The 23,068-nt window shown below is 41.2% G+C and overlaps 1 protein-coding gene across 2 annotated transcripts in view; it reads left to right on the top strand.

The window, feature by feature from the left end:
* LOC143167478 (transmembrane protein 132C-like) overlaps positions 1 to 23,068 on the top strand; it is a 219,872-nt gene that overhangs the window by 44,693 nt on the left and 152,111 nt on the right. For both annotated transcript variants that reach the window (XM_076352932.1, XM_076352931.1), the window contains exon 2: positions 19,755 to 20,643. In XM_076352932.1, coding sequence (XP_076209047.1) covers positions 19,755 to 20,643 — 889 coding nt within the window. The remainder of the gene's footprint in view (positions 1 to 19,754; positions 20,644 to 23,068) is intronic.

Below are 23,068 nucleotides of genomic sequence, written 5' to 3'. Positions count from 1 at the left end.
GCATACCCCCTCTGCTAGGGGCTTGACCACGTAGGTAGAAGGCTGTTGGTTACTGTAAGATTATCCTGCACTAACAGTCATTACGCAGCAGTGCTTTGCGATATCTAACAGTGCAGAAATCCCTTGATGGCAGTTTGGAATAGTGGTGGGAGAAGGGTTAACTGTTGTACCAGTACTTGCTCTCAGATAATTTATGTACGATGTGTCTGATTTAGAGGTATGGAGGTGGACCAACTCATTTTGCCTTGTGGCCTGCTGGAGAGGCAACCTTGGTGTTGCCGGAAAGTTGCTGATTGAGTTACTCAAAGGGGTTCTCTGCTGGCTGGTAGCCTGGGCAGGACAGATTCTTGGCTGCAAAACCAGCTGCCTGTTTGCCATTTCAGTGTCAGAATTGAAAGTGCAATGGGAAGGTCTAAGATAGACTGAGGAGGTGACTCGTGGCTGTCCTGTTATTGTTAGCACCTCATTTGCAGTGTTTGGCTTTAGTGTTAGGGCAGATAGTTTTAATAATGATATTTGGTAGCTTATTCAGTAAAAAGCAGTGTTTATAGCTTTCAAACTGAAAACACCATACACACTAATGAAAAGTAATATCAGTGCCTCTGAAACCTTTAAATGTAAGATAAGGCTGGTGTGGTGATTTGAAATGCTGAGCAGTAAACATTTTGCTTAAGCTTGCTTCTACTTAAAATTGAATCTCAACAGATTTACATGCAAATTCCATCAAGTACCAATCTTTGTTCAGCCATTGCTACGTGGATTTTTTTTAAATTAATTTGAAAGCATTTAGGAAAAGAAAAGAGTTAGTGTTTTTCTAATTGGGTAACCTAAAGTAAAATTGCTAAATCCATGTGTAGGCACCAGACTGGGATTTGTTTCTTAATGGGGCTAATTTTGCTGAGACTTGAGGGATCTTAGCATCTCTGAAATCAGGTTGCTTATGCAGGTATTTAAGACAAAAAAAATAGAGGCTGGTCCCATTCCTAGGTGTGGGTGCCCACCATGGGGCATCTGAGTGGTGTTTGCATAGTGGTCTTGGGGAAACAGTTTAAAATGCTGCTGGAATCCAGATTATTTTTTAATGAGAAAAAGGTGTAGCTTTATATATTGGAAAAGTTTTTTAATTTACCTTGCCTAGATTTTCACAGAACAGTCCCAAGTAGCAAGAAAGTCAAGAGTGAGTTCATCAGCTTAACTGGATTAGTATCATACCCTTATTCTTAACAGGAGTCAGACTTGCTTTACCTACTATAAAACATTGAGAATGAAATTTCTCAACTCTTTGTAATGAGACTGGTATCAAATACCTAGCAAATATCTAGCAAATTTTAGTGCCTCCTCTTCTACCTCCTGTATTAATGTTGGCATCTCTTATCATGTGGGACAATATGAATGAATTAAAGTTTTTTATGAAAATATATTTAAATATACATTTTATCTTTGAGTTGACCATAATGTACTGATGCATCTTAATATATTTTGGCTTTATAATTTTAATAATATCACTTTCCGTTACATAATCACCCTTTCAAAGATCCTAAACCATTTTTGAGCACTAGCTAAGGCTCCAGGCATTTCTTTCTGTGAAAGAACTCTTATTTTACTTGGGGGCTCTCATCTATCTAGAAATGAGTGGCCTAAGGTAATTCAGCAGCTCTAGGAGAGTTGCAGATGTGGTGCCTCTATTGTGGGATTACCTTAAAATTATTGTGGATAACAAAACCTTCACCTAAATTCAGAGTTTACCATCTTAGTGTAATTACAGTGAAGAGTTGTATGGTGACTAGTTGATCTGAAGCATTCCGTTTTTCTGATCACCATTGCTTCCACAAAGAGGCACTTAGCTTTTGATCACTGCAGGTTTCTGATCTATAGTTTCGGAAAAGATGGTTCATTTTAAATAGTTAAAATCTATTTCCAACTCTTTTGCATTTGAACGATCTTGGTCCTGTAAGAATATATTCTATTAGTTCTCCTCTAGTTATCAGCGTGAAAACTTTCAGAGGAACAGAGCTGACAAAAACCTCCTGAAACAGCAGGTCATTTGGCAGCTACTAAGTTCCTCGTGCCTACTGCTGTGCTATGGGAGGTTGGAGCAGCAAGACAAGAACCTCTGTGGAATAGATTTACTCTTTACCTGTTCTGCTGTGGATTAAATGAGAACAGATTTTTGGCTCTGAGCATCTGTGCATAAATTCAGTCTGAATAGGAGGCAAGTTATGAAATGAGATCAGCTCTGAAAAATAATACTAACCACAGTTAATTTTAAAAAAGGAATATAAATTGCTACCTTTTGAGCAGCCAAAGAAAATTAGTGGCTTGTGTAGGCTCTTAGATTTTGCCAGATTTTACACTGATTTGCGTTAAGGCTAGTTTTCTTGAAAGTTTGTTTCGAAAGAGGTGTGAGCTCTATGCATTAAGAGGATGTGTACCTTAATCTAAGATGACTACAGGTACAGAATGCTGTGTGACAGCATTAGTTAAATCCACATTACTAATATCAGCCCCCCCGCTTCTGACCTGAGGAGACTTTTCTGACCTTTCTTGCTCCCTGAGTGTGTCTCCATTTACATTTTCTAATGTGGGCACTGATTGTGCACCGGCATCTGTGCTCAGATGATATGGAAACAGTTATCAGGTTGATGCAACTTTCAGTTACTGCTTGGCTGGACCGGATTTGAACCAGGCAGCTGGGGGAGAGAGATTCTCTTTTGTTTTGCCAAATCTTCTGAGCATAAGGATGTCTTATAAGGGGCCTAATTAGAAAACAAACGTAAAAAATACTAATTGTGTAAGGGGAAGTGGGACAACTCATAACAAATAGTAGCATGTCATTAAGGATAGCACTTACTGTGCAAGAGAATCATCTTCCATACTTGATGAGCGACAACTCTCATCATGAGAGACTCCCTGTAATGCTTTCCCAAAGTGTCTTGTGTACATTGCTAGTAGTTTGCAGGCCACTTCAAAGTGAAACTCTGAACCTAGGTCTCTGAATCCATGCAAGCGTGTAGATCTAAAATATACACCATTCTCTTTTGAAATTGGCTGCAAAGAGTTCCCACAGTTCTTTACTGCAGGGGGGAGTCCATGAAAAGGAACTGATTTCAAGAAACCCAGCTTTCTTTGCTGTAGACATTGTGTGACGTTAGACAAGTCATTTATTCTGTCTGCATAATGTTCCTTTACTGTAAAATGAAGAGAATAGCACATCTTTGCCTCACACATGCTCTTGGTGATAAGAACTGTAAGATACTGTGGCAGAGGGAAGGGATGCCCAACTATTGCAGACAGCTATGGACTACCATAGCATTTCATGGTGTTTATTGCAAGTTAGGACTAAGGTGCAGAGGCAGAGAACATGCGAGCAAATCTACAGAGTGCCTCCACTATAGCTGGTTCTAATTAGTCATTTTTATGAGCTCCAGAGTCAGACAAAAATGAGGAGCCCTCCCCTTGTGTAGTTTCCTGTTTGCTGGGTGCATGTAAAAGAGATCTGGCCCTGATGTATGTTAATAATGAGCTGATAATGTAAGCCAGCTGAGAGATGTGGAGTTAGTCTGGTATGCTGCCAAGTTGGGAGGTGAAAGTTCAGGAACTGACTCATGTTGCCAAGACCTGGTCCTGTGGAGAAGGTCTGCCCATTAATAGATTGAGTTTCTCATTAGGGCTACACAGCATATGCTTACAGCTTTTGGGTTTCAAGCTGAAACCCAATACCAGTAAAAGCCTGCCGAACAGAGCGGCAGATTTACTGGTAAATAAAGGATTAAAGGAACACTTGGCAGGGTTGTTGGACTGGAAACCTGACTGGCCTTTGAAGATTTCTCCATATTGTAGGTCCTCTCTTTAAATTTATACCAAGAGACTTGTTCTGCTCTTTACCATGCAGCCCACAGGGCAGGAGTTTTACATAGTCTGCTCTGTATCCATCAAGGGTGTAAGATCTTATATCTGTCTTTTAAATCAAATGTGTGATACTGCCTCTAAAGTAAAACACCACAAATAAGCTGTTAGTTCAGAGGAGCCTGGTGTAAACAGGCTTCCCTCCTACTGCACTTGCAGGCCTTGTCTTTCCGTGGAGAAAAAGTACCATGCATTCGTTTTCCCGGTGAGCAGCTCAGCATTTACAGCATCTCTAAAACTACTTTTGTTCTCTTCCTTTTTTCGAATGAGAATCTTCAGCAAACTGGCACAACTGCCTGCTTGGGTTACAGCATGTGACACTTATTACAGCTGGCCAGAATGGAGTTCATACATGGCTAAACAGCTTTAGCAAACTGAAATGCAGACAGGTTTAAATAGACTTATAAAAGAAAAAAAAAATATAGCAGTCCAAAAGCCCTACAGCTGACAAGTGTGTTAATACAGTACCGTGGGACTTCAGGGTGGCATTGGCTTTACATTTCTTTATTGAAAGCAAAAATTATTCCCATTAAAATTTTGGTTCTTGAATTTGCATGACATAATGGCTCTCGTACCACTCTCCTTTAGCTGGCTAGCTTTACCTGGGGAAACATGGAGTCAAAAGGAACTGCGGGATAGGCATTGGAAACTGGTCAGTATAGTAATAGTTTTCTTTTTCTTTTAATTAATCAGTCTGTTTTGTTAACTAATGAAGGAGGCAAAACTGCAGATGTGGAGGCAGCTGTGAATTTTATCTAACCCCTCTTCCAACAGAAGGGTTTCCTTTGTTCCTGCATGCCCAGAAGCCACAGGCATCTTTAATCATTGCTGAAATCGTATTGTCTTGATCCAATAGCCACGCTAGACCACAGTCTTTTCTGATGTAAGACATCTGGCTTCAGTAAAGTTACAACAGGGAGAAGGTATCTGGCTTTTTCCTTGCTCAGACATGATATGACCAGTCAGTCTGAGAGTTAGGTCAAGAGTTGGATTTACAGTTTGTCATCTAGAAATGAACTGTATTTATGTGTGTGTGCACAAATATGTTGCATGTGTGCTTGTACATGCACAAGTACATATTTTACTGTGATGATGCATACTATTGTAGTTACAGAAAATAAATATAGTTCTTTATGTAAATCAGAACTAGCAAAAGGCTTTTTCTACCTCCAAAGGAGCCTATATCAGATAGTATAGGCCAAGCTGTGGTGGAGTCCATTAGGAATTTGAATTTGCAGGTTTAATTTTACCTGTGAACCACTTATCTCCTGCAGTCAGTGGTGAAATTCCTACGGCGGAGACTTTTCTGAGAAACACTGCCTGGGAATGAGCAGTTAGGGTCCAGTATAGATCAATGTGAGAAAACACACGTGGGTAGGCAGAAGCGTGCGACACGCTTGTTTGTGTGTTACCACAGCAGTGCAACAGGCCTCCCTCCTGTGCATTAGCATGGAGGGTCACCGCTGCTGACAGTGGGGACAGCCATGTGTGGTGGCTCAGGGGCCAGCTGTAGGGGGAGTGAAAACTGTGCTCAAAGCCAGGGTCTTATAGCCTCTTGGACTTTGAGTATGCCTTGGTCTTGTGGCTTCTCACTGACAATGGAGCCCTGAACACTTCTGATTAAATCAGTAGCTTTTATTCAGCTGTAACGCCATCCTCCGCTGCTAGTCTTTTTGCCACCAGAGCCGATGTGGTTGCCCGCTGCAAAACCAACAGTGTGTTAGTGCAGCCAATGCTGCAGTAGTGAGTGGACAGCGTTCGTTGTATTGAGATGTCTTTAGCCAGCCACATCAGCTTCTCTGTCCCTTAGAGGGCAGATTAAAACACTCCTAATGTTTAATAGCATAAATCCTGAGGAGATCTTATGTAAACATATTCAGTGAGCACTCATTAATTTCCCTTAGGAGCCAGGCTGAATGGGGATGATTTTCAAAGAAAGGAAAAAATTAATTTTATCTTTAAGGACTGCAGCTGTTGGAAAAAAATTGTAGGAGGCACTCTGTGGTTTTAGCTGTGTGAATTAGGGATCTGTGGCAGGGACGTGGGGGAGGAGGAAGGTTTGGAAGTTATATTAGGAAAGGACAAAAATAGTACTTGCAAAATGTACAGCAAGGCTCTATTTCATTGACTTGCAGGGAGGTCTCACTGATTCTCGAGCAACAGCGCTTTAGGAGCATGACACATTCAACCTCTTAGAAAGGTGGTACAAGTCATTTGCTCGTGCAATTTTGTGGCACTCAGCATAACAAACTTGCATCCATCATCGTCATTTGTCTTTGCCAATGATTTTAAGGACACTTGAGAAGCAACAGTAAGGTAGGATTCTTAGAAAAGGATTGTTTTCTGCCAGCCCCAGAAAATAGACTTACTCTATTGTACCTTCAGAGGTATGCAGGCCAACCTTGCCTCTTTCATTAATGCCCTCCATCATTCCTTCTTGAAGACTCACCAGACTGTTGCTCTGCTTTGTGCACTGGATCCAGGTTCTTGTAAGGTATCTTCATCTTAGGCATGCCTTGTTTTTTAACTTCTGAATTTATTCCTTTGGTACAAACTTTGTCTTGGAAAGAACAACTTGGTCTCATTGGCTTCTCCATCCTAATTCCAAAACTGGAATTGCCAGATGTCTTCTCCCAGATACTTTCCTCAGGTACAGATGGTGTGTTTTGGTTTGACCCTTTCTAGGCAGATTATAGCAAGACAATTAGAGCAAACAAGAGACTTTAGAGAGGGACTTCTAAATCATCCTTTCTACCTTAAACAATAAGAACAATTAAAAACACGTGTACATAATTCTTTTTCTGCATTTCCTCACTATGATTTATCATTCTGTCAGGTCTGCTTGTGTCCCTCTGGAGGATTCTTTCTTTCTTGATCTCATTCTTCCTCTTGTAGTTTTGACTTTCCCATACCCAGTACTAACGCCACAACCACTGTAGTGCTTTGTTCTTCCTGTCATTTCTTCACCTGCTCACTTCTCTGTTGCAGGTAAACTGGAGACAACAGATTACGGAATGGCTGAAGTTCAGCTGATGTGGGGACTGGAGCTTAAGGAGCCTCTTCCCTCCTGCTTCTGCCCTTCAGTATCAATATTCACCAAACAGACCACCCAGTGACTGCTGTGGAGAGCTGGGATGCTGCCACAAAGCCTTTGAGTCAGGACAGGATACTTGAGAGAAACAACAGTTCGGGGAGCGGCTGCTCACCCCAGTATCCACTTGCTTTTGCTCTGTTAGCAGCAGCAGCTAGGTCACCTTTTAGGAGATACCACCTTAAAAACAACCCTTAGAGGTGTTATGACCACAATAACACCAGTGCTCTAACCATCCCTTTTAATTAATCCCTGGGAAAGAAGGTGTTTAACCAGATAAATTTCCGCTTGGTTTCTGTCCTGCTGCTGTTCTGGTATGATGAGTTGCTTTGTGCTCTGTGACAAAGAATTACTTGGAGGTTAAAGGTGACACCGAGTTCATTTCCCGAACAGGCAAGGCTATCCCCACCCCCTCAGCCTTGTTTCTCAATTAATCTCCTCATAAATCCTCATTGCATTTTTGAAATGGAGATGATTAGCAGGGCTGTTGCCAGGATAGTGGGATATTCTGGCATGTTTTAAGTCACAGCATGCATGCATGCAAGTATTTAATACATGAAAGTAAATGTGCACGCATTATGTCTGTTACTGTTCCAAATTCCTCCATCGAGGAGGAAGAGAGAGTGAAGAGGGATAAGTGTCTATCTTCACTCTTAAATTACATTTTCATATAAATAGTAAACTTATTTTTTCAGGAAGCAATTAGAAAAAAATGCTGGGACATTGCTAGTGTAGTGCATAGTAATTTTTTCTGACTTTTGTGGAACTTTATTGGTTTATAGCAGTGGTGAAACTTTTCTAAGGGTGAAATTCTGCAACAGTTAAAGCTAATCTAAGTCAGTACTTCCATGGTCTTTTTCTCCACAAATTAGATATTTTACACCAAATTTGCATAGATTCCTGGAGATGACAGGTAGTGGAGATTGAGCCACTTAGTTACCACTTGGAAAAGTTGACAGACTAGAGTCTAATCTTGGAAGCATTTGCTACCTTGTCTTGCCAAGTTTCATACGTTAACGGTAAGACTCTTACATCGTATTATCTTCTTGGACTGTCTTGCTTTGATGCTTTCACCTGATACATGTGCAGTGTAATGCCACTGTCTCCTGCTTCATGTGCCACATGCAGCTAGTTGGATTTATCTGTGAACTGCTGTGTTGTATCTCCCCAGAATGCAAAACAGGACAATTGTCATGTGGTGTGGCACTACCTTAGGCAGTCATCAAAATCTTCTCCATCTGCTCTGTGTGTGGATCTCGAACATTGAAAGGTACATTGAGAGGTCTGCTACCAAGCTCGAGCTTTGCAGATTCTGGACCTAAATTAAAGCAAACAAAACAAGGGATTGTACAAGTACTGGGTAGGATGATGGAAATAGTTTTTGCTAATAATGTTTTTCTTCCTCTGAAAAGTAAAACTCCCTCAAGACCATAAGATAGGAAGCTGAAAGGTTTATTGAAGGCAGTTGTTTAAAACTACAACTAATCCAAGTCACATGCCCCTTCAGTCAGTTATCAGTGCTCTTGTGTAAACATTCTCATTATGATGACAGGTTTAAGGAAAGTGCTACTGAAGAAATGAAACTGCTATCTGGGAGGGGTTTTGCTCTGTCACAAGTATCTGAGCGTTGCCGATGCATAGTCTGTTGGAGTACGGAAAACTCTCAGCCATGTAAACAAAACTCCAGAGAATCCATGTGGCAGTTGGTATGTTATTGGGCCTAAAGATAACTTGGATTGCCTTTAAAACATAGGGAATTTGCATTAAGAAACAGGTCTCATAACGTATTTCAGCATTTCCAATGACATGGTGCTTCAAGGTCTATTTTAAATACATGATCTTGAAAACAGTTCTTTCCCAGATGTGATGCCCAAATCTGCAACGCTTTTCACAGATCAGGCATTCCTGTTGCTGCAGTGTTCCCATTGGCTTGCGTGGGATTATTGGCTGTTTGCAGGAACGAGTTTAAATTGCCCAACCTCTAAAAAAATCGTGCAGCTTCTGATATGTTTGTTATCAATCTATGTGTTAAGGAGGTTTGGAAATGGAAGGATTGGATTTGTGGATAACGACATCAAACGAGTCTTAAAGGTGTCTGACTTCTGTGCTTAGCTTTGATAGAAACTCCTGGAAAACTCAATTTAGTTACACTGCCTTGGTTCCCTATCTAGATGGTGGGAAAAATTCTTCCATTTGTTGTGTATTTAACTGCTGAGGTGGGATGATAGGTCTGGAAGGGGTTTATTTCATGGCAGAATCCAGGACCCTGAGAATACAGGCCCTGAAACATGAGATGCCAGTTATGAACATGTCAAGATGTATGCTAAAAGTATATTATTAACCCCAGGGAAAGCCTGGTCCATATCTGATGGTAAGAAATCCTTTTTTCTTAGCCTTGGAATTACTCACTGCCAGGTTGTACCTAGCTCTTTTGAGTAATACCCCTTATATTTGTGTAATGCAGAGCACAGTGGAGACTGAATCTCAGTGTGGGCCTTTTGGCACTAATGTAATACAAAGTCCTGTTGTTTGTCACTGGTTGGCTTTATTTTTAACTAGCTTCTCAAAATGTACCTATTTACAAGGAAAAGTATTCTCCCTTTTTCTTACTGAGTGGTAAGGGAAAAAGCATTGTAATTTGAGTCCTCTGTGTCCTCTTTCTACACCTGTGTAGCTGAAAGCTCCATCCTGCACAGATCTGAGCACTACTCACACTAAGCTTTGTAATCTCTGTTCTTGTTGATTTTTGTGGCAGTGGAGAGTGCTGAGCAAATTGCACCATTCAGGCTCTAGGACCCTAATCTCTTCTTAAACAAGGAGCCTGTGTAAAGCAATTTAATGTCTAAACAGAGGAGTGAGTGCCTATCAGCATCTAACAAAGACTTAAACAGCAGAGGAAAGCACAGTGCTATTAAAAACTAGAGAAAGAGACACAGGACAAGGAGTTGATACATTGCCAAGGCCAGAACGATTTGCTTCATGTTTGTAACTTACACCTTACATGTCCCCATTTTTATGACACTTCAGTAATTTTAAAAAAATAAAATCTGTGATATTCATGTAACTGGCCATTGTGACGTTCTGGCCAAGGTTTAAAATTTCATGGGGGGGTTTGTGAGCTGTCTTGTAGGGCTAAATTTGAGACATGCTCTGCAGGGACCTGTGTCTCATGTAATTGTACTCCCATGAAAATTAGACCTCTTTAGCAGAGTGTCTTCAGTAGGAGATAAACAGTCCAGATCTCTGAAAAGTTACTGGTTAAGTTAGAAAATCCTGACCATATTGTCTACTTAGTGTCCACTTTGTGACTTCCACTGGGTTATTTTTGCCTGCTTTAAAGAAAGCAAAAAAGACAGTGTTTTACCTAGTGTCTTGTCTGATTAACTCAATGTGTTTTTTAACCACAAGTCAATCAAACTTAGTGATAGCTTCTCTCATTTCATTGCTAGTGTATTGGGTTTGCGTGGCAAGGTTTTGGTAGCGGGGTACTACAGGGGTGGCTTCTGTGAGAAGCTGCTAGAAGCTTCTCCTGTGTCTGAGAGCGCCAATGCCAGCTGGCTCCAAGACGGACCTGCTGCTGGCCGAGGCTGAGCCCATCAGTAACAGTGGTAGCACCTCTGTGATAACATTTAAGAAGGGCAAAAAAAAAAAACAAACCCAAACTTGAGCAACAGCAGCCGGGGAGAGAATGTGAGAGAAACAACTCTGGAGACACCAAGGTCAGTGAAGAAGGAGGGGAAGGAGGTGCTCCAGGCACCAGAGCAGAGATTCCCCTGCAGCCCATGGTGAAGACCATGGTGAGGCAGGCTGTCCCCCTGCAGCTCATGGAGGTTAACAGTGAAGCAGATATCCACCTGCAGCCTGTGGAGGACCTCATGCCAGAGCAGGTAGATGCCTGAAGGAGGCTGTGATCCCATGGGAAGCCTGTGCTGGAGCAGGCTCCTGGCAGGACCCGTGGAGAGAGGAGCCCATGCTGGAGCAGGTTTGCTGGCAGGACTTGTGACCCCGCGGGGGACCCATGCTGGAGCAGTCTGTTCCTGAAGGACTGCACCCTGTGGAAGGGACCCACGCTGGAGCAGTTCATGAGGAACTGTAGCACATGAGAGGGACTCATGTTGGAGAAGTTCGTGGAGAACTGTCTCCCATGGGAGGGACCCCACGCTGGAGCAGGGGAAGAGTGTGAGGAGTCCTCCCCCTGAGGAGGAAGGAGCGGCAGAGACAACGTGTGGTGGACTGACTGCAAACCCCATCCCCTGTCCCCCTGCGCTGCTGGAGGGGAGGAGGTAGAGAAAATCGGGAGTGAAGTTGAGCCCGGGAGGAAGGGAGGGGTGGGGGGAAGGTGTTTTAAGATTTGGTTTTATTTCTCATTACCCTACTCTGATTTGATTGGTTAATTTCCCGAAGTCGAGTCTGTTTTGCCTGTGATGGTAATTGGTGAATGATCTTTCCCCGTCCTTATCTTGACCCACGAGCCTTTTGTTATATTTTTTTCTCTCCCCCATCCAGCTGAGGAGGGGAGTGATAGAGTGGCTTTGGTGGGCACCTGCTGTCCAGCCAGTGTCAACCCACCACAGCTAGAGAAACTGGCTTGCAGAGGTTTCCTATGGCTACTGTGTGTTTTCGATGGAGCTGGGAATAAACTCTGGTGTCCTAAATCCTTCTCTTCTCTACAGCTATCAGACAAAATCAGCTTAAGTGTTAATTGCTTTGGACTTTTAGGGCTGACACAGTGAATGAATGCAGAATCCATGGAGTTTACCACAATGAGGCAAACAGCATTGGAACGAAAGGCCATCATATGACATTTTACCTCCTGTATGTTGCTCACAGGACACTGACATTTGCAGCTTCTGGCAAGGGGAAGAAAGCCTGAGTACCTGAATGGTGTCTATATAAAAGTTTTCCAAACCTTCTCTTAACAAAAGCTTTCATTAGCGGGATTTTGAGTTCCAGATATTTATCTTTGATTCTAAGCAGTAAACTAGCTTAAATATGTCAGATGGCCTCAGCAGTACAGGCATTTGGTAATGTCAGTGCTGGGAGTGGGAGTGATTTCTGAAACCTTCGCTGACCTTTGCATATACACTGTTTTACAGACTTTTAAGGTCATCAACCAGTCTGAGAAAACAGTTTATAGATTTCAGTCCTGAATGTCAGACAGTCTTTGACTAACACGTCTCAGTTATATGAATTGAGGGTGATAGAAAAGATAGGTTTGCAATAAAAGGATATTTTGGAATTTCTGCAGTCAAAGGGTGAGATACATAAAACTACGACCATCAAAAATTGGAGCTCGTAGGCTGTCATTAAAAGATTGGAAATACATTTCTAACGTGCGGTTTTCTGGAAGTTTTCATTGTATTTCGAAATTAGACTTTAAAGTTTCTCTTCTCCATTTGTGAAAAGGCTGTGTATCACAAAACAGCTATTTGTGGTTTAGACACATGTGCTTGTTGTCAGTAATCCTGAGGAAAATGGAACAACCTGACAGATGTTGGATAATGCTTTATAATGCAGAGGTCTAATCCTGGTTTCTAATAGATAAATACTAAAACAAGGAGTTTTACGTGTAGTTAATGACATTACTCTAGATGGTCTGCGTATCTTTCCTAACATTCAAATTGTCAGTTTAAGTCTGGATAAGTTCTTGGCCTCTGTGCCTTCCTCCCTGGCAATGAGCTCCATCATCTAATCACACACTGTATGAAATATGTTTTTTTAAATCCACTTTGAATTCCCATCACTTAGTTTCAGTGACTGTCCCCTTGTTCTTGTATTTTAAAGAAGTGCAGAAGTTCCTGGTGTACCTTTGTTCATTCATTGTTTTAGGTACTTCTGTCATTTTCCTGACAGTTCTGCAATGACTATGTTCTGCCTCTGCTGGAGAAGAATGGGGGAAGCGTTCACTTCTGTACTACATCCACAAATGTCTGTTGATTTAGTGAATATTTTGGCTGTAGTAAGATACAAAGGATAATTTCATTAAGGATATACTCTCAGTATGTGAAAGAAACCTATTTAATAGAATGTTATTGCAGTTTTTCATGTAACAATATACTGAATGAAATAAGTTTATCTGTCCCACTGAAATAAAATAGGAAATTTGTTCAAAATAACTGATTATAGTGTCTCCTGACAATCTTTGTGATGTGGTTTAATTGAACTCTGATCTAGGCTAAATAAGGTTCCATCTACATCTAGGCTTAAAATATGTCTGGTTGGTTATCAAGGGTGTGAACTCCCATATACGTGAATAGGAATATGCCATCCCAGGTCAATCAACAAAACACTGCAATTATAAACTTATCCTTGGGCTTCAGGTCTCAGTTTAATGAAACCTGGATTCTAAAAAGAACTGAGAAAATAATTTTGTTAGCAATCATTTATTTGACGAAATCGCCCTCGTTGGGTGCTCACAGAATATTTGAGGATAGGCTGCAATTTCCCTCAAATGTTTGCTATATGGATTTCTTTGGCAGATTTGTTTCCATAGTTTATATTTAACTTCACGAATTGGTCTCAAGCATTCACCATAAGCATTTGACACTTGACATTGCCTGTGTGCATTTAGTCAAAGAGTCTCTCTGTTCTCTCACTGGATGAGAAAGCATATCTGATGGGCAAGCAGGAGAAATAGAAAACATGGCTTCTGCAATTACCCTGTCATGTAGGTTTTCCAATTGATTTTTTTGAATGGTCATAGAACTATAGATTTTAAGTCAGAAAGGAGCATGAGGCTCCAGTTATCCCTGTACTTAAACAGTAACTTGTACTGAGGAAAAAAAAGTACCTTTCAGAAAGGAATCCAGTCTTGATGTGAAGACACGGACAAGCTATTGCTCCCTTCCTTAGTTTGTTGCAATGGCTAATCAACCTCCCAGTCAAAAATGTTCTGTATTCTGAATTTGAGCTTGTTTGGTTTTAAGTTCCACCCAGCCTTTCTAACTGCAAAATTCCTTTTTCTAGATGTTAAGAAAAGGGAACTTGGAGGGGATGAGAGTACAACTAAGGTCATTCTGAAGTCTTGCAGTATTTGCTGAGCTCTAGTTCTAAGCGAAATACTTGCTACAAAGATTTTGTACACTCTGAAGTCACTAAGTGTGGTGCCAGTATAGAAAATTACGGGAGGATGAACCAGAAAACATAGCTGTTGACATCTTGTGGTGAAGGAAACATCTGCGCTGATTTAAGTGCATCTTTTCTACTTTTATTCTTTCCTTACTCTGTATTTCCTGAGCTGGAATATGTGATTTGCTGTGCAAGAGCAGGACAGGTTTGTAGTGGAAGGTGGAGTTGCAGAAGAGAATTCAAGGGTGGGGACTTTTGTGAGAGGATGGTTTGTATAACACACTTATAGTATGGTTAGGCTCTCTGGGTGTAGGGGCAGCATGGGAATAGGAGCCCATGTAAGAAGGGGGGATAATATTGACAGGATTTGCAGAATGTTAGGTGGTGGTGGTGCTGTAAATTAATATTAGCTTGTTTTTTTTTCTTGGAACTCTAGTGGCATGGAATATGGGCAAAAAAAAAAATCAATATGGTACAGCATTCAATTATAGCTATGTTTAAGAATGGAGGAACAAGGCAGTGGGTAAAGCTGTTATAAAAAGGAAGGAGAAGATCCTGCCTTAAAAGTTACAGAATTCTTGGTGGAAGCTTCAGCTGTACTGATGTGCTAGGGTAATAGGAGAACACAAGAGAGAGAAATTTGTCTACCACTTCTCGTATGGTTTGTTTCCTGGAAGGAGTAATTATAAATGTGCCTTTGTGAGGGCCATACAAGGTGCAGAGAGAGCTTCTCGCATTACTCTTCCTTTGCATAGGCAGATGTCTTCTGCTTCTCACTGGCTTTCTCTGGCTAGGAGCCTTCTGGCTGAGGGGACGGGCAGATGGTTCCCTTGAAGGCTCAGTGGCTTGTCAAACATCAGTCAGTGAAGAGACATGGCCATTGGTCAGTAATCTCCCACCCCCAATCTAAACCCTTAATTCCCAGTCCAAAAGAAAGTTGTTTCAAACCAACCTCATAAAAGAATGGCTTAAAAAATATTAAGCTTTTATGACTGTTCCAGTGAATCCAGCACCCAGGGCTCCAGCTCCATATGAAATCCCCTCAAAGAAAATTCCTCTTACACTGGAATCCAAGAAATAATAATACAGATCAGAATTCACTGTTTCATATCCAGCTCCAAAAATGAACTTGCTAGGTTATAGGAATTTGAGCTGGACTGTCACACTGGAGCCAGTGATGTGCTTAACAGATGCCTGTTTGGGTTCAGATGAAGTGCTGCAGAAGCATATGATGCCAGAAGAAGGATTAAAAAGTCACCAGGCTGTTACAAAGGAGGAGTAATTGCTCGTAAGCTTTAACTTTTGTTCTTGGCTAATACTAGCTTTGTTTGATGGTTCTTAATCTTTTCCATGCTGGACTTCATCTCTGGACAAGTTGTAACTCTCATTTGATAATGTAGAAGGGTAAAGCACTTACTGCCTACTTGTAAGTCAGGCCTGCTGTAATCAGAGTTAGTCTTCAGTACAGAAACGGTGTTTCTGCATTTCCTTTCTCACCCTTGCCCATATTCTTGATTTCCATTTCAGTTTGTAAAAAAAAAAAAACAAAAAAAAAAAACAAAAAAAAAAAAAAAACAAAAAAAACCCAAAAACACCACCCAGCCAAACCCTAATGAAATGGGAGTTTCACTTAATTTGAATGCAATTGGAAGGTCACAAGCATCTTTCTTTAAGGATCAGGACTCTTACATAAAGCATCGAGGGTTTTCTCAGGATATTTACACCCTTTAGCTAAACTGTTTGAGGAAGTTCAACTTCCATGATGTAAGTTATATTTGTATAAACGTGCTTATAGCACTTGGGTCACAGAGACCCAGTTTCATTTTACTGATACAATTGTGCCTACATAAGAAGCTGAACTGGCAGTGAAATATTGCTCCCACAACTGGTACTGTCATAGGGATAAAATGCTTAAATTTACACCTTGCTTTAACATGAACCTCTGGAAATGTGTTTCAGTGATTGAGGAGAAAAAAGTTTAAAATGGAGAAATCTGTTCCAGAGCACCTGAAAGCACTGATAGGCATGGCTTCCCTCCCCCCCCCCCAACAGGCAGTCTATTTATTTTTCAGGTAGATAAAGTAATCTTATACTAAATGATTATATTATATCACAAGTTACTATTTTAAACTCAGAAAAACCTTGGCATCTTGTTTAAATAGATTCTCTGGTAAATTAAAGAATTTTGTAGCTGAGCTGATCAAGCATACAAAAATGTTCTTTGGAAACATTGGTAATTAATTATACTAGGACATGAAGGTTATTGGGTAGAGGTGAAGAGTATAGAACAAATCCTTTACATGATGGCATGTAGTTGCTGATGCACATGGTTGGGATTCTAAAATAAAATGGACAACTTTAACTACCTGTTTTATCAGTAAAAGGCTTAAAGTGCTTAAATGTCAAAGTACAGCCACCACTATAGAAATATAGCACTCTGTTATGTATGGTACAAAAGTGGGTGGAAATCTTTAGACTACAATAAAAAAACCAAAGCTTTTTCTTCTTTTTGCTGTTAGTCTGACCACATAGGTTTTGCTGTTTGCCTTCAGCTTATTAAGGCGGAAGTTGCGTGGCTGTTTTTCTTAATATTGGGCCAAGTCCTACATACCTCATCCGTGTGATTGATCTGGGATAAATGGAGTGCCTGCAAAAAATGAGACCACTGTCTGTCTGAGAATAATGTGCTACAGCAAAAGACTTGGGAATTGCAGAAAAACAGCTGTTAAGTTTCAAGCATAGATTCCGATCAACAGCTCTTTGAAATCAGAGTTCACTTGTCTCTGCAGCCTGCTGAGTTTATTTCTGGTTTTTGCAGAGCTATTGAAGCCAAAGGTATTCTTCAGTAGCAATGGTGCCAAATCTAGAGTATCGCTAATCATGGAAACGCTTCAGCAAAATGTACCTTTGTGCTTAAGTCAATTAATGTTTAGGTTCACGGAAGTGCTTATATGCTTTCTTTAACTAGAGCTTGCTTCCCTCTAATATTACAAGGCTCTTGGCCTGAGACAAGAGGATGCCTAATAAAGACATTCTAATGATTTGTGAAGTCAAATTCAGTAGCCAAAGTGACCAGTAAGAAGCTGACTTCTTGTGTAGCAAACCAGGTGTTTTTCAAAGAATGGTGGTATCTGTCACGTAAATGTCAATGATTGCGCTTTGCACAGGGCTGCAGGAAGCTGACCAAATCTCAGCAGGCTCATCCAGGGCAGGTGAAGGGATTTAGTAGAGGAAAGTGAGACCAAACTGCTACTGTTTAGTAAACCAAGTTCCTGTTCTGCTCCTGGACCAGAAGGAATACGTAGGCTTTGCTGTTTTCTTGAAAGGTCTGTGGTCCAAAGTGGATCTTCTTTGCATTCCTTATTTCAGTGTTACAGCACTTTGGGACGTAACCCTAACAGACTAATACTTTGGTTCAACTAAGGGGAAACCAGTCAGCTCAGGAGGTGGCATTTGTAGTTTCCTTTCCAGCAGAATTAAAATGTGTGCCAAGGATTGGAGACTTACAGGATTGTAACAGTGATAAAATATAACTGATGTTATATTTTAAATGTGAATCTACTTGACAGAGAGGGTGTTGTGCTGGTAATTCACTACATTCTGGTGTTTTCATTGACAGGCCTCTTACCTTTTTTTCTTTTTCTCTTTTTGCCTTCTAATTTTTTTATTTTTGTCCAGTCATGGCAGCTTGCTCATTTATGAGAACAATCTCTACCATCCAGTGGTGGTGCATGAATTAAACGAGTGAACACATCTTAATTCCTTATTTCAAATTTATGGCTGCTGTCCTTTGAGAACTCTGATTTCCCCCTCCTCCACATTTGTTTCTTTCCTTTTTTCTTAATTGCCTAACACCTGCCTTCCAAAGCTATTTGTTTTCCCAGCACTGAGTAGTGCCAGTGCACTACCTGTGTGCTCACTCAACAGGATTGTAGTGAAGTTGTCTGTGAGGGGAAGTCATTTGCTGTAATGACAGATATTGATTATTTATTAGTTGAAAACAGTTAATTAAATTTGACTGCATAATTAGCATGCTAGCAGCCAGACATGCTAGAAGGATAGTGAATCTATTATTTGCAAAAATCCTCAAGCTGCAGACCTTTGTGAGAAAGCTGATAAAAGAGTCTGTCTCTGTAGGGCTTTTTAGAGATCTTTAGGTGTTCCTGAGTTTCAGATGAATCTGTGCGTCATGCGTTGCCCTTTTTGCAACCCAAGAAAGGTTGCCTTTCTTCTTTGAAGAGCTGAACTTACACAGAACCTTAAATCCTGACTCTGATGGGATTCCCCAAGGTCATTGGAACTGACATATGTCTGAGGGCAAGGTCTGTTTTTAAATTCTAAAGACAGTCTAGCACTAGATGCATCATCATTTATTTACTTTCTGTACCTATAGTTAATTTCTTCAGCATGAGTTAGGAAGGAGGCTTGTGAGTAGCATTATGTAATCTACATGTATTTTAACTGTCCTCTGTTATCTACCCTAATTAGGTAATAATTTTTGTCTTTCAACATTATATGTTGTTAATCTTTATAATAGGAAAACAACATTTAGGTCAAAAGGAATCTGATATTCAGCTGAAACTTAAAATTGGACAGTATGTATTTCTCTCTGTGTGCATCTTATATATTAGCACTTGTTGAAATATTTCTGGCCTGTGATGTGCATTTGTGTTTAAATAACTTAGTATCAACAGTACCTCAGCTTTCTAACTTAGAGGGGCGTAGAACATAGTGCTAGAAATAGCAATATGAGAGCAAGATTTCTTGATGGAGGAAGAGCGAAACGGTGTGTGTGTCAGTTCTTAGAAAAGCAGTTTCTGTCTTTGGCTGTAGAACAGAAACTATCTTTGATCTCCTGGCCAGCGTTCCTGCAGGGATAGCGATAAGCAGTCCTTCGGGGGCTGTGATTCAGTGGACCGTACCAACGTACTGAATACCTTACGCATGCTGTAACCGAACAAAAGATTGGAAAGACAGGAGAGAACTTTCCAAGTGGGTGGAAAGTTTAGAAGGGGATGGTCTGACCGGTAAAAAAGTGGGGAAGGTGAGCACATGGGTGGTTTAAGACACCATGTTTACTTACGGAATTGCTTTTGGAAGGCTTTGACTTTGATTTGTGGCCAGTCCTTAAGAGAATTGGTGTGTGCAAGCTTATGCAAATTTGCTTGACGTTTTGTTAGGGAGGTGAGACATTGCATGGGAGTGACAGGTAACCTATTTATTTCTCATCCAGGTGATAGTCAAAGTATTTATTGAGTACTTTGTGTTTGCTGTGCATTAGCAAAGCACTGCTGCAGTTGGTTGAGCCATGTAAAATGGCTTTTGGGACAAGCATTGCTTCTGCTATGTGAATCTTCCTCTTCCTACTCCCTCTGCGAGTATGAATAATTGATGGTGCTGCACACAACCCTTTGTACATCACCTGTGTATGTACGTGTGCATGTGTGACAAAACATTTATCATAGTTAAATGCAAGGTAGCACTAAAGCCTGCACTTTTTTTTCCTTTTGTGAATATAAGGCAAAAAAGAATTAGCTACATCTAAATATGTAGCTACGCTGTGAATATTTTTTGCATGAAATAATGCTTGTCCCTAACTTACCAGGTAGCTCCACTAAAATTACGGTAAATGTCCCTTTGAACCTATAAGCAGATTTGATCTAACTCACATCACCTTTTCTTTTATTAGTGACAGAGTGTCGAGGGATCTTGGACAATAATCAGAGATTTTCTTCATTACCAACATACCTACGTGTGAGCTATCGGATCTTCAGTGCTGAGACATCTTTCTTTCTCAAAGAAGCCAACCAGGACTTTATGAGAAATTCCAGTTTGCAGTCCAGGGTGGAATCGTTCTTTCCATATAAAGCCAAGAGACCACCAATATTAAATGCCAGCTATGGACCTTTTTCTGTTGAACAGGTTGTGCCCCAGGACCTAATGTTAACTTCCAACTTTTTTGGATCTGCCAACAAGTTTACTTATAACTGGAAACTTAAGGCCTACATAATGAGCGACAAAATTTACCTGAGCAAGCCCAAAGTCCAGGTCCTGTTCTACATCGTGGGCAGGGACTGGGATGACTATAGCACTACGGAACGGCTGCCCTGCCTGCGGGTGTTTGCCTTCCGAGAGACACGGGAAGTCAGAGGCAGCTGCAGGCTGAAAGGGGATCTGGGGTTGTGTGTGGCAGAGCTGGAGCTCCTGCCAAGCTGGTTTAACCCCCCCACGGTTGTCACAGGCCGTAAGAAGCCACCGGATCAGTTTGAAGGGAGCCCTGTGGAGCTCTACTATACTATCCAACCGGGAGACGAGAAGGGAGAGTGTACTGCCGAGGATATAAGGAAGGGGAATGCTATCCGGCCAGGAAAAGATGGCATGGATGAAGCCATGTCCCACTTACAGAGGATTGGATCTGTCAGCCTCTATCGAGGCCAGGAGACTTCTCAGCTAACAGAGCTACGGCTGGATAGTAATATTGTTGTCTGGTTGCCCTCGAAGCCTGTCAAACAAGGAGAGGTTGTGAATGTTTATGTGACAGTTGCGAACAATTCTACGGTGGATCAGTTCATACTCAGGTACAGTAAGTTGTTTTTGCAAGTTTCTAATGTGGTAGCACACAAAGATGTTGGGAACATGGGATGAATCTCAACCAATTTGAAGTTAATCCACACTGAAGGTTGCTTCTAGTCACTGAAATACATTATTTTCCTCCTTGAACACTGTGAAGAGGATTGAAAGCCTCCATCACTAGGAGGCTTTTAACGTGTGCCATGCCATTTATCGCATGCCCCCATTATGCAATGACGTACAAAACACGGCAATTCGCTGCTTTAGTGGGGCCATTTCTGCACAGTGACAGACAGTAAGGCACCAGAAAAGTTCTCTGCTTTACAGGGCTTTTAAAATCAGGTTTTTATTGCACAGGCATGGAGTTTAAACGTAGCAAAACTTCAATTACCTGCTTTTCTTTAAGTGCTCTGACGGTGCTTTGCCTCTCCCACACAGAGTGGTTTTGTTATGAGAGCTCTTTAGGGAGGGGTTTAACTATCTACTTGTATTTAAGTAGCACTTGTCTTTGCCAACACATACACCCTTTAAAATAAGGCCTAATGTGTTTGATATTGCTGTTGATTGTAAGGCATTGTTAGAAGTGAGTGCCATTACTTTGGACAGGAGTGGTGAATCAGGACCTGGGAACACAAGAACTGTCTTACTGGGTCAGATCACTTTCCTTTTATTTGCTGCTTTAGCAGTTTCCCTTCCGATCAGATGAAAATCCTTTGAGGATGGCAAAGACTGGGAAACTTGTTAATGACTGAAATATGTGATGTATGTTGGGTTTTTTTTTTCTTCCTTGTTACCAGGCTTTAAATTCAAGGGAAATTTCCACGGTGATAAGCAACAATTGCTCTTTAAAGCCTCAGGGAATCAGTTTCCCCAAAGATTCTGCACATGAAAGTATTTGTTTCCAAGGCTTATATGAATTAGACTAATACATAGTTGACAACTACTGAGGAGAATAGCCTTTACAACAGGAAGTGTCGCTTGGCAGATAAAGGCTTTTATTTTTAAAAAAGGGGGATTTTAGTCATCCCAGAATCATTCTGATGTTTGCAGCTTTGGTTAAGTTGGTGAGATAATCTCCCAGACACCTGTTTACTAGTGAAACCTCCGTTATAGAAGTCTTTTCTGATGCTGTTGCTTATCTTTTATTGAAAATCCTTTTTCACAAAGTAGTAGAGACAGAATACTTTTCCACATACCAAGCATAGCTTTGGTGAAAGAAGAAATCCAAAGGCAATGAACTGGGTGTTTGCTGGGTGGATGGGAGACGGGATCACCCTTTGAAGGTCTGTGTCACAGTCTTTATTTTCCTGAAAAGCAAGTTGAAGATAAACAAGCTTGTTGAAATCTGGTGATGTATGTCTTTGCTCAGAAATGAATCTGACTGCCTAGGCAAGAATATCATTTGCATGCTGAGAGGTGCAATAGATAGAGATGGTAATGTGGGACGTCCGTAGTTGCCTGTGTGACTTGCTATTATGGACAAAATGGATTGGCTTTGGTTTTGAGGACAGGTGACTGATTTATTTGAAGTGAGTAGTCTGACGTTTGTTGGTATATTGGTTGTTCTGTGTTATCACAAATGCAGAGCTCAGGCCATGTTCTCTTGCTGAAACACCCTTTTGATGAAAAGAGGATTTGTATTTTTGCTTAAAATTACTTTGAACCATACACAAGAACACAAGAGGCTGAAGAGACCGAGATTTTATTTTTAAATGGCTTTTGCTTGCTTCCAATGGGGATGGGCAGGTGGTCATTGTCTTGAGAAGTAGTATAGGGCTGACTCACATTCTAAAATCAGCACTGTTCAGCGTGCTTCGTCGTCTCCACCACCAAAGGCAAGAAAAGCAATGGGAGATGCTCCAAAGCAGTCTTGGTTTTGAAAACTTTGTCTTGCAGGCATGTTAGTCTCTTGTGTCTACCATAGATGCTGATCTGTGCAGTTGTTAAGGCATCAGATGGAAGCTTTGCTTAAGGTGTACAGGAGGGTAATTCCATGTAAAAGAAAAGGAAATGGTTTTAACTGTTTTCCTGACACTGCAATAGGAAGGGACAGCTGGTACCCACTGGTGAATGTCATGTGGGACTGTCCCCTGAGGCATGGACTGTGTGGCCCATTCTGTCAACCTCAAAGGTTTCTTTTGTGGTTTTAGTGGCGGAGTGCTGGTGAAAGCTGGCAAAGCTAAGTTCAGCTTCCTGCCTCAGATTTCCTGTGGAAATCTGTTGTCTTCCGTGAAACTTCCTAGGTGTGAAAGAATGTAGAATTTGACCCAGGAATCTATGAAGTGCCTGTATCTTACAGGAAAAAAAAGCCAAGCAAATACAGCAGCCAGGGAGTAGCCAGTGCACATGCTGGGTTTGCCTAGGGGCTTCTTTAACCTTCTCCGTGGCCGTTTGCCTGGTTAGATAGAGGGCTGTATGCTCTCCTACTCATGG

This window comes from Aptenodytes patagonicus, chromosome 15, assembly GCF_965638725.1.
Source record: "Aptenodytes patagonicus chromosome 15, bAptPat1.pri.cur, whole genome shotgun sequence".
NCBI classification, from domain to species: Eukaryota; Metazoa; Chordata; class Aves; order Sphenisciformes; family Spheniscidae; genus Aptenodytes; species Aptenodytes patagonicus.
Note: the sequence above shows the minus strand (reverse complement) of the source record. Positions and strands in the feature narration are given on the sequence as shown.